This window comes from Elephantulus edwardii, unplaced genomic scaffold (genome assembly GCF_000299155.1).
Source record: "Elephantulus edwardii isolate Elephantulus edwardi_28Jun2011 unplaced genomic scaffold, EleEdw1.0 scaffold00001, whole genome shotgun sequence".
In the NCBI taxonomy this organism is placed as follows: Eukaryota; Metazoa; Chordata; class Mammalia; order Macroscelidea; family Macroscelididae; genus Elephantulus; species Elephantulus edwardii.
The window spans coordinates 15,262,580-15,275,273 of NW_006399751.1; the positions used below are offsets into that span (position 1 = coordinate 15,262,580).

At 40.5% G+C, this 12,694-nt stretch overlaps 1 protein-coding gene across 1 annotated transcript in view; it reads left to right on the forward strand.

Moving 5' to 3' along the window:
- ANKRD44 (ankyrin repeat domain 44) overlaps window positions 1–12,694 on the forward strand; it is a 209,025-nt gene that overhangs the window by 166,802 nt on the left and 29,529 nt on the right. Inside the window, exon 16 of the mRNA XM_006878739.1 lies at window positions 7,649–7,720. Coding sequence (XP_006878801.1) covers window positions 7,649–7,720 — 72 coding nt within the window. The remainder of the gene's footprint in view (window positions 1–7,648; window positions 7,721–12,694) is intronic.

Consider the following 12,694-nt stretch of genomic DNA (forward strand, 5'->3'; position numbering starts at 1 on the left):
GAGGAGGGTAGAGAGAATGGTGCAGCAATGAAGGAATGAAAACCCAAATCCCTGTAAATGTTCATTAAAACTAATAAAATTTAATAAAAAAATATTCCTAGGACATCCCACCCAACCCCACAAGGAAACCACAGGTCTTTGTGGTTTTACAAATAAGACAGCTTGCTTTTCTTCGGGCTCCTTCTCTCCGTTGGGACTAACAACGCATCTTCATGTGCAGAAGGACTTGGAAGTGGCTTTAATGACAAACCTTCTGTTTTTATCCTTTGTTTTTCAACTGAAGAACATCTTGGCAAACACTTGGTGATAGGAAGAAGGTATAGGGAAGACCTGGGCCAACCAGTGCTGGGCTGTACAGAGAGATTCCATGAATGTTTCATCAATCAAGAAAAAGAAGCAGTTCTGGGGGTTTTTTTTTTAAATATATAATAAGGAATATGATTAATCAATTCTGTATAAACATTTAATTAAGACAGCAATTTTAATAGATTTTCAAAAGTAGGGGATTAAGTTGATCTTTGGAATAAGATTTTCTTTTATCAGAAGACTTATGGTGACATGTTGGATTTGGATTTATGGGTGTAGTGCTGCATAAAACAAATGGGTATATGGATGAGTGAATGGTGTAGACATTGATGATGATAGGCATGTGAATTTATGAATTAGAAATAATCTTAAAAGAGAATGTTGTAGCTGGTATGTTTTATGTTGTACATGTAAAAGTTTGTTGTTTGGTTTGTTGCTACAGACTGTTTGCAGAATTCATTGCTCTTAATGATGCTGCTTCTTTGGCATGCATCTTTACTGAAAATGAGCTTTAAAGGAGCTACTCCGTTTCTGGTTTGGACAGGGTACACAGAGCTTGATCCAATAGGGCAATGATATTTTCTAGTAATATTACACACCACAAACTGAATTAGCAATTTGTATGAAGATGCATGAATGTACTTCTGATTCTCTCTGAACTTTCTATGCCTCTTCTGAGTTGTTTCTATAGCATTGTTTTTGTTGTTGTTAAATATTGTTGAGTCATAGGCAACTCATAGCAACCCTATGAACTTTCTTCGTTTCTCCAAGTTCTTAGGGTTTCCAGAGGCAAACTGTTTCAGAAGTAGATGCCATTCATGCTTCCAAGCTTGTCTTAATTGGGGAGCTCTGCCGAACACTGTCTGCCATGAATGACCAATATTGTATTTGGCACATCAGGGTCACAGCGTTCAGCATCACAGCCACCACGAGTTACCTCTCCACAGCAAGTTGACAGAGCAGTGCTATACCACCTAGAAGAATGTTTGACCAAAAACAATTAAGAACAAGCTGGCAGGACACAGATTAAAATCACACACCTTTGGCTTGGTAACATCACTTTCTGTCCATTAGGCCAACTGAGCTCTCTTTCTATGTTGTTGTTATTAAACACCTTCAAGTTGTAGGCAACTCTTAGTGACCCTATGAACTTTCTTCATTTCTCCAAGTTCATAGAGTTTCCAGAGGCAAGCTATTTCGGAAGTGGATGCCATTAATGCTACTAAGCTTGTTTTAATCGGGGAGCTCCACCAAACACTGTCTGCCACTTGGAGGTTTTCCAGAAGCTGTGAATTGTGTGGGAGGAGATTGCCAATCTTACCCTCGAGGAAGCAGCTAGTGGATTTGAACTCCGTGTTTTGGGTTGGCAAACCAACTCCTTACCACTGAGCCACCAGAGCTCCCCTTTGGTCACCTAGTGCATGGCCACAACCACCACCATCATCACCATCACCATCACCATTATCATCTCATGTTCCTGACTTTTACTTCTGTCCATTCTTCAGCCTCCCCTGCAGACTCTCTTCTTCTTAGATATTAGTGCTCCTGGGAATTCTAGGCTCTTTTCTCTTCTCACTACATATTCTCCTTGGACAGTCTCATCCTCAGTGAGAAACCAATATATCACATAGCTGATGATTCCCAAATCCATAACTCTAGAGTTCTCTCTGTCAGGTTTCAGACGTTACATCCAGCTGTGCACCAGACGTCTCTTGTTGGGTGTACAACCATCAAGTCAAACTGAAACACAAAACACATCATTGTCTCCCATGATCTTATTTCTCTTTTGTTTCTTAAAGAAGGCACCACTATCCATCCTGTTACTGAAGATAGAGAACTGGATCTCATTATGATTCTCCTACACTTTCCTTTTCCCCCAGTTTTGGTCAATGAAATGTGTCCAGTATATCTGCTAGACTGTAAGCACTCTTTGGGTAGCCCCCATATTGGGTGTAATCTCAGGAACTGGCACCAAAACCGATCCAATTTCATTCCTACTCAGTGACTCTTTGAGGAGCTCTGTGGTATAGTCCACAGGAAGTTGTGATAACCCAAGGATGGCTGGCACCTCTCTGGCAGTTCAAATCCACCAGTGGCTCCATGAAAGAAAGTCAGTCTCTTTCTGAGAGAGTTACAACCGTGCAGACCTACTGGAGGAGGGTCAGCCATGTATTGGCTCTGATTCCATGGCAATGAATGAGAACTCAGTGACCCTTGGGACTGAGTGGAACTGTCCTATAGGGTAGTTTCTGAGGCTGTATTCCTTAAGGAAGTAGACCACCAACCTCAGTTAGCAGTCACATACATGCTTAAGCACGAGGCCACAAGAGCTCCTTAGTACGTAGCACAGTGCTCAAAGAGTAATTTTTTAATGAATGAATAAAGAAGTGAATGGATTTCTTAGATGGTCCCACTTCCTTCCATTTTCATTGTTTCTTCTGCAGTTCAAGCTACTTTTCTTAACAACCTCACAATTCATAATTTAGAAATCTATAGATAAAACCTCCCAATAACTGCATTCTCTCCTTAGAGAATTGTAATTCCCATGCTCAGCACCACTGCCGTGCGTTTTCCATACAGCAGCTAAAATGACAATTATAAAAGGGACTAGACAGCATTATGCTGAGTGAACTGACTCAGCCTCATAAGGACAGATACTGCATTAGACTATTACTGAAAAATAGAAGGATAACTAGTAAAACATGTATGAGAGTTCAAGGGAAAGGAATGGTAGCAGAAGGGTGAAGATGGGTAGGGGTGAAACCACAGGACTGCACAGTTTGGTCAGTGGAGGTGGGGAGGGGTGAGAAAATAGGAAGGCTCTGGGTGAAAAGACATGATAATGTCATTGTAATGATGGGCAAGGTCCAATGGTAATTTTATAAAACATAATGCATGTGAGAGATTGCTTGAAAAACACTGTGAATGAAGAATAGTGTGAAGCACAATGTATATCAACTCTATAAGCAAACTAATTAAAAAAGAATGCACAAGAACCCACACACAGAATAATCTAACCATGAACGTGCACCATCAAGAGGTCATCCTACACGCAAACTTAGTCTTCCTGAACTTTTTGCACGTTTTAAAAATTATTATACTCATTGTTCCCTTCCTTACTTTAGAAACACTCTTCACTTCTCCCTTCGCTTGGTTGGCCCTTTTCATCCAGGTTGCAGGCTAGTCACTAATTCCCAGAAGAGTCTTCTCTGATAGCCGAGTTTATATCCGGACCCTGTTGGTGTGCTCTGGCACCTGGCACTTCTTCTACTCTTCCCTCATTATTTTGTTGTTGTTGCTGTTATGTGCCTTTGGGTGGAAAGATTCATAGAGACCTTATGAACAACAGACCTGAACCCTGTCCTATCCTGAGCCATCCTCATCATCTCTAAAACACCTGTGTCAATCTGTCCTGAGTCTTCCTCTCTTTCACTGACCCCTCCACCTTTCCAAGCCTGGTATCCCTTTCCATTCCCTGTTAATTTCTTTAAATTCTTCACTAAACTGTAACTTCTAGCTACTCACCTCACAGTTGGATCCTAGCGCTGGTCCAGTGACCTATATGCATATCACAGTCCGTTTATGACATTTTCTAAATTATGGAAGTAAAAACTTTCATGTGCTGCTGAAATGATCAAAATATGCATATGGAAAAACATCCTATTCCTTAATAAATCTTCTGGCAAGATGCCTGGTTCTTGACTCTAAATTGTATATTGTCTTCTTGTCCCTGTTCATTAGATTTGTCATCGTGGTGGAAATGATTGTGTGTTCCTTTGATTAAAAGTTCATTCTAGGACAGGATTTGGGGCTGGTACACACAGTCAATTCCAGGAAATCTTGCAGGTGATAATGTTGCAAAACAAAGCACAAGACAGCTGTTTTCTAGCCTTATCAAGCAGTTTAGGCTACTTTTATTTCAACATTGTTAAATGAGATTGGTTTTAAAGCTATTTTCTTTGAAGTTAAATTTAACCCTAATGCTAACATATCCTAGATTGTTTAAACTCCAAAGTCTGTTTTCACACTGGTAAGAAATGTAAAAATGCTCACACTTCCAGTATAATTATTTATGTTGTATTATTTACAAATTTGACCTGACATGCTTTTAGAAGGAAATTTTACACTGTTATTTGATTTATTGAAGAATCCTATATTACAGTATTTTGTTCCACAAAGTGGGTGGGTCTCTGCCTTGCTCTGTGAATCATTTTATAAAATGAAAAGGAAGGTTAATAGCTTTTCTCTAAAATATAAATGGCTTTAATGTTTTTCTGATTTCAGACATATATCCCTGTTTTAAAAAATAAGAAAATAAAATGAAATAATCTATAATCCTACTTTTAGCTTAACTGTGCTAAACATTTTAGTGTGTATATTTCTAGACTGTTTTCCTATTTTTCATGTCAATATAGGATTATTTTAAAAAGAAAAATATTGAGGTCCCACACATATGATTTTAAAATGTGTTTCTCCACTTGACAAGTTTGGGACTACCAGACAGAGAAATGAGTAGAAATAAATTTTTAGAAAGTTTGCCTTCCGATGTATTTATTAGTAATTTCCTGAGAATGGTGCAATTTCTCCTCTGTTCCTCCAGTGAAGGAGCTTTGTTAGGACAGTGATTTAAGCCTCAGGCTGCTGTCTGAAGAACCAGTGATCTGAAATCACCAGCTGCTCTGGAAGAGAAAGGGCAGTGTGCTTCCCTAAGAACTTACAGCCTCAGCAGTACCATAGGATTATTCTACTCTGTCCTATAAGGTTGCGAATAGACTCCATAGTAGTTGACTTACTCCTCTTAATAAAAGGTATGTACAGTGGCTTAGTGGTAAGAAATTGCACTGCCAATGCCAAGATACACAGTTTGAATCTACCAGTTGCTCCATGAGAGAAAGATGAGCAGTCACCTCTTACGCAATTACTGTCTCTGAAAACCCACTGGAGGGTCAGCTCTGGGTCAGTTTTGACTCGATGGTACATAGCAATGTACTTACAAATAAGAGTTCTTTGCAAGAGAAAAAAACAAAACAAAACACCTCACCAGGTATTTTAAATGATTGTTTAAAGACTGACTTTAATTTAAGACAAACAGTAGTAGATATTTATAAGATTGTGGGAAGGTCTAGAGGAGCAGTCTAGGTTAATGCTACAGAAATGACCCCGAGCTGTAGAACTGGGCGGCCAGGGCACTGCTTCCTCCCCACAGCTAGGAAGACAGGAGGTAAGAAATTAGCCATTGGAAAGGTTGACTCCTGAAGCACATGATCCAGGGACACGGACAGTTGTATCCTCTACTGCTGTTGGTCCTTGAGTCATGTAGCATCTACGAGGGCCACACCACCCCGTGTCCTGTGCGTTACCTGCCTTTCTGTTCTCACTAAGCTAACAACTTTGTAATGGTGAAAGACAGACAAATGTTCCACAACTAGACTTCCGTTAGAAGCCACAGAGATGTCTTCTGTCTGTCTGTCTTCTACATTTCATGTGAGTGCATCCAATTGATGGAACCAAAATTACATTTGGAACCCTAGTTCCAAGGAGTCTAGAAAATATCCAGTCTCATCAAGATAGAGACAGCCTAGCCCACCAGATCAAAAGTTTGGCATGAATGTTGAGTCCCATCATATTTCCCAATGTCAAAATATGTGGAGATGGACTTACTTATTGTGGGTGCATCACTCTACGGACAATAATTTTAAGGCAAGATAAAGAGGGATCATTTTTCTGAAGGAGTATTATATGACACTACAATTTATTTTGTCTTTAGCTATTGCTAGTTATTTGCTTTTCCCCCTTTTCCATATGAATAATGTTTGCTAAACTTTTATCAGAATCTCTTAATAGTTCCCATGGTTACAAACCCAGTGTTTAGTTTTTCAGACCCCATTTTACACTAATGATGTGGTAGATAAGCACTTGGCTGTTAGCTGAAAGGGGGTTTGAACTCACCAACCACTCTGTGGAATAAAAATGGAACAGTGAGTTTCTTTAACCATTAACAGCATAGGAAACCCTGTGGAGGAGGTCTCTTCTGTCCTATCGGCCACTATAAATTGGAATAAAGTTGATAGCATTGATTTTTTTTGTCATGTGACCATGAGGGAAAATTCCTTGGAGAGAGACATCATGGTTGGAAGGGTGGAAAGACAGCACAGGAGAGGAAGACCCTGGATGAGATGGATTGACACAGTGACTGGGGTCATAGGGGCAGGTATGTCAGAGGCAGTGAGATTGGCTCAGGACAGGACATGGTTCAGAGCAATTATGCAGAGGGTTGCTATGAGCTGCAAGTAACTTGATGGTGCATAGTAACAATGACATCAGATCATTAGACGTGGCTGTTCATTCTTTCCTTGAAACTCTGCTTCATTTCTAGAACGCCACAGTCTCATGGTTTGCCTTGTGGTTGACTTGCTGTCTCTCTCTCCTTTCCTAGTTCTTCGTTTCTCTGACCCATAATGTTGAATGCCCTAGGACTCGGGCCTGAGGTTGCTTCTTTATATTTAGGATTTAGTTATCTCATCCAATCTTAGGACTTTAAACATTATTTACGTTCTAATTGTGATATACTAACTCATTATTATGATCTGCATCTGTGACAAACTATTAATCTTTAGAATAATGAGACTGAGAAGCTTTTCAAGTGTGAACAGTTTTATGTTAATAATAAATGTTGAGATGATCTAGAAGTTCAAATATTCATTTTGCATGTTTGTTTTAGATCTATTTTTTTCATTTTTTTAATATTGTTGATATGCTATACATCTTCTTAAATTTCTGAAGCTTCTTTCTTCCCCATGCCAATGTTGTTGTTGTTGTTTGTTGTTATGTGTTGTCGAGTTGCCTGTGACGCATAGTGATCCTATGTACAATAGCCCTGAAACTTGCTTATCCTGTGCCAATCTTATTGTCTCTGACACACCTACCCCCAGTAACCCAGTCACTGAGTCAATCCATCTCGTCCAGGATCTTCCTCTCTTGCTCTGTCCCTCCACCCATCCAAGCATGATGTTCCTCTCCAAGGACTGGTTCCTCCTTGCAATATGTCCAAAGTATGTGAGACGAAGCCTCAGAATCCTTACCTCCAAGAAGCAGCCTGGTTTCACCCTCTCTAGAAAGAACCTGTATGTTCTCCTGGCAGTCCATGGTGTATTTGATACTCTTCACCAGCACGACAGCGCAAAGGCATTGATTTTCTTTCTTTCATCCCTCGTATTGTTTGGCTTTCTGATGCATAGCAAGCAATTGTGAAGATTATGCCAATGTTAGGGCCTAGAACATGGGATTCCTTTTGAACTTTGCCAGCATATTTACATGTCATTGTATTCTTTTGTCTCCTCAGCTTTTGGAAAGAACCAACAGTGCATTTGAAGACTCCGATTCCGGTGCTACCAAAAGTCCGCTTCACTTAGCTGTAAGTCAGATGCTGGGAGCACCTTCACATGCTCCAAAAAACCCCCTATACGTATCTAAGAGTAGACTACCCCTCACACTTAACCATAATGTTGCAGTAATAATCATGGTGAAAGCCGAACATGTCTAAGGCACATGTTGAGGGAGAAACTGCCTGCCTTGTGTTCCAATCTCAGCTTTATACCCTTTCTGAACCTCAGTTTTCTGATTTGTGGAATAAAAATATAAACTCACTGCCATTGAGTTGGTTCTGATGCATCGTGACTCCCCTCTTCAGGTTTCCAAGGCTGTAAATCACAGCTGAAAGAGAGAGATTCCGATCATCACAGACACATGGCCTTTGGGGTCAGCAGTGCAATTCCCTGTGGCTTATGCTCCACAGCTTTCTCTGTAAAATAGGAGAAACAGAAAGCCATAATATATTTCAGATATATACTTAGCAAAGTATACTTAATAAATTGTTATTTAAAAAATTTCCATTTAAAAGTATTATTCACTGGTAGTTAAATCAATACTCTGAGGAGATGCAAACAAAACACTTTTGTTCAAGAGATTTGTTGTTGTTGTTGTTATGTGCCTTCGAGTTGCTTGCGACTCATAGCGACCCTATGTACAACAGCCCTAAACTCTGCTCTGTCCTGTACCAATCGCACTGTCTCTGACACTCCCATCCCGATTACCCCAGTCACTGATCAATCCACCTCATAGAGGGCCTTCCCCTCCTGCGCTGTCCCGCCCCCCTCCCCAGCATGATGTCCTTCTCCAAGGACTGGTCTCTTCTTACAACATGTCCAAAATATGTTAACAGGTTTTCCAATATGGCATTCAATTATCTATAGGTTTGACCCTAAACCTGGCTAGTGCAATTTTATCCAAAAAAATTCTCTTGAGGGTTTTTTGTTGTTGGCTTTTTTTTTTTTTAGGAAAAAAACTCAAGAGAATTATTTTGGATAAAATTGCACTACCAGGTTTATGGTCAAACCTATAGATAGTTGAATGCCATATTGGAAAACCTGTTAAGATTTTTAAGTACAAACTTTCAAGAGAATCATGAACACCTACATGGTGATGCCTGTGTGCTTTCTTCCTGGGCCTGAAACTGAAGTCTGCGGGAAAGCTCTCGCTGCAGATTCTTGTACTGGCTGAGATCTGGGAGAGGGGAAATTTACCAGTAAAGCTTCTTCTCCTTCTCTCATTAATTGAATGAAAATCTAACAGCACAGAATGATAATCCTTAACCACAGAGCTGAGAATGCCAATCACCACTCTGCCTGGTGTCATGTCCCGTTGACAGGTGGTCATCAGGAAGGGTTTGCTGCATACCTGGCTGACTGGAAGCCACACTCAGTAACAGCCAGATCCCCAGCTCCGGGTATCACTGAATTATAAGCACTGATTCCAGGGCCACAAAAAAGTGATGTTAGGTTGTTTCTTTGTTTAAAGAAACTCCCTAGAATTCCTGTCAAATCATCTGTGTTTCTGGGGAAGTTTCTTCACAGCTGAGGATCCACAAACAATGTACTGGCTGCTTCTAAGAGGTCCATATGGAGTTTTCTAAGAATTCCCTTGCTCTTGGAATTCAAATTGGATCCACTGCCTTGCCAAACTACTGTTACTCTGAGAAGATACTTTGTTAGCATCCCAAACTTCTATTGCCTCCCTTTCCCCCACCCCTAGAATTATTTACTGAGTGCTAACAGCCTAAGTGCTTTAGATATCTAGTCATATAAGTAAGGATGGAATGATATCACTGCAAACAGATGGACTTTTGTGGTTCTGCAGCCAGGAAAGTCAAGGGATGGACATGGAGAGGAGGTCCCAGATACTATGCTGCTGCTGTTGTTGTTGTTGTTGTGTACCATAGAGTCAGAACCAACCTTAACTGACCCTCTAGCAGGTTTTCAGAGGCAGTAAATTGCACAGAAGGAGATATGTCTATCCTTCTCCCTCAGAGCAGCTGGTGGATTTGAACTGCATGCCTTTAGGATTACAGCACAGCTTCTTAATACTAGGCCATCCAAGCTTTAGCAACTCACCTGAACATGGTTTTCCATGTAAGCACTGATTCCAGGGCCACAAAAAAGTATGTTAGAATGCTTCTTTGTTTAAACAAACTCCCTAGAATTCCTGCCTAACCATCTATGTTCCTGGGGAAAATTGAAAATCTGAAAATTGGATGTGAATTAAGAATCTCAAAGAACCTTTCCAAACTGTTCACTGTGTTAATTTGACCACGTCCCTAAATTCTTGTGCCTGTTTCCTCATCTGTAATATTGGGGGGAAATAGCAATACATCTACCACAGAGCGACCATGAGAATAACAGGAGTTACCCATAAAGTACTTCCAAGTAAGTGCCACATTCGTACAATCAGCTAACATTGTCTTTTTTGTTACTGATTCTGTCCCAAATGTTGGTGATATTGGAGTAAATAGAACCCAGTCTTTGCCCATATGAGACCCAAGTCTGGGAGATAGACAGTAGGCATACATATATATATATCTCGAGCATGTCAGAGGGTTGATAAGTGCTGTGAGTACTCCAGAGAAAACGAAATAGCATCAGCAAGATAAAGAGTACTGAGGTGCTATTTCATGTAATGTAGAACTCACATTTCAGTAGAGATCTTCAGATGACATCTGATAGAGGAGTGTCAACTGGTAAAGGTACAAATTCCCTGGGGTAATAGAGTACTTAACATGTGCCTAGCACAGCAAGGAGAGCATTGTGGCGAGGAGAGGGCGCAGGTGGAAATGAAGCTCGGCTTGTCGTGAATCGCATAGGATCTCATTGGCCATTGTAAGAAGTCTGACATTTATGGTGAATAAAAGGTTGTTGTTGGTTGCTTTCAAGTCAGCTAAGACTCATAGTGATCCTATGACCAAGCTATTGAAACCCTGTGCTGTCCTGCTCTGTTCTCGTGATCTCTGCCTTACTCAAGCCCATTGTTGCAACCCATCTCCCTGAGAATCTTCGTTTTTGCTGACCTTTGACTTTCCCAGATTGATGTATTTTTTTAAAGACTGGACTTCTGACAACATGCCTAAAGTATGTGAGATGAAATGTCACCATTCTTGCTTCTAAGGAGCCTCCTGGCTGCGCCTTGCCCAAGGCGCACCTGTTTGTCCTTTTGACGGTCCACGGTATCTTCAATACTCTGCCAGGACCACAATTCAAAGGCATCTTCAAAGGTTCTTCTGTCTTCCGTATTCATATCCAACTTTAGAATTTATACAAAGGAATTGAAAATACTAAACCTCAAGCAAAATAAGAAATCATTTGGAGGGTTTTGTCAAAGAATGATCTTATATAACTTTGATTTTAAAAATGTTACTCTAGCTTCTGTAAGTCACAAACTCAGAAGCAAGACATCCCCGTAGGAGATGATGATGCCCTTGACTAGGATAGTAGCAATGGATTAGTTGTAAATTCTTTTATTCTTCTCCTCTAAATGAGAGTGCTTTCTTTAATAATGATTTGCTTCAGAAAACCCACAGGGATACCCATCATCCTCTCCAGGGATGTCCATAGCAATTAACTTGATAAAATCCCAGGCACATAATGTCTTAGGTGGGAGCATTCTATCAGCGAAATAGAACCAGATGCCCTGCAAACCTGGGCTGCTGCAGGAAACTTGGCCCGCCTCGAGTCACTATTTCCTGGCTGAATAATTCAAGTCTCCAGGGTTATCAGCCCAGTGAATTTCATAAGCATTTTATCCACTTGAAAAAATTAAATTAAGAAACAGGGCGATGCAAATGCGAGGCTCCAGCTGTCGAGATTTGTAGATAGAATCATGGGTTTCATGTATACTGTTGAAATCCCAAATTCTCCCTCCTCTGTGCCCTTTATTTCCTATCTAAAACAGTTCAAAGAAATTAATTATGTTTAAGAAATATTTAAGCTACTTAGTGAGCTTTATTATTAAAAAGATATTTCTTAGAATGCCTTCTAAGTGTTTTAATAGTATTCCTAGTGAAGACTTGAACTGGGTTATCCATCAAAAGACAAACATTCCATGTTGTTTGAACCAGTATATTGATTCTTTACCATGATCCGTTTCTCCTTTAGTTATTTTAGAAATTAGGAAACACCTGGTTCATGATGTTGTGACTGTGTGCTGTCGAGTCACCTACAGCTCATAGTGGCCCTCTGTAGAATAGCTCTGAAGCCTGTCCTGTCCTGTGCCAATCTCACTAACTCCAGCACATCTACCCCCATTGCCCTAGTTACTATATCAGTCCATTTCATCTGGGGTCTTCCTCTCCAATCCTGATGCCACATTTCTCCTCATAGAGCCCAGCCTCCCAGATAATCTGTTCTGCATATAGGTTGAAAGGTATGGAGATAGGCCACATCCCTGGCATACACCCTTCCCAATTTTGAACCATACAGTGTTTCCTTGCTCTGTTTTGACGGCTGCCTCCTGGTCCATGAATAGGTTTCACATCAGCACGATCAAGTGTTCTGGGATTCCCATTCTTAGGAGGCTTAGTTTTATGTCTTCCAAACATGATCATTTGGACTAATGAAACAACAAGGGAACATTCGATAAGTAAATCTGGGTTTTCAACCATTCTGCCTTTTAAGAGATTTTCAAGTACCTGGTAGAGGTACATACCTCACAACTAATTACACTGCTAATTCAGAGGCCCAGTATGTCCACCAGGACCTCTGAGGGAGGAAGCCGAGCAGTCTCTTCTCCTTGCACTTTACAGCCTCAGAGCCACCGCGGAAGGTCTCTATGACTCAGAACCATTCGAGGACAGTAAGTCTTTAATGTACAAGTAGGGGTTGGAATTCTAAGGTTTTCCTAATTACTAGCTGAGATTATCCCATTTTGTTTTAATACTATTCTTCTTTAACAAATGAAATGGGTTTCTTTTTGATGATGATGATGATGATTAAAGGAGAAAGTGAATGGACCCTTTCGGGACATTAAACTCTTAGGTCTGCACCTAACCTTAGTGCCCGAA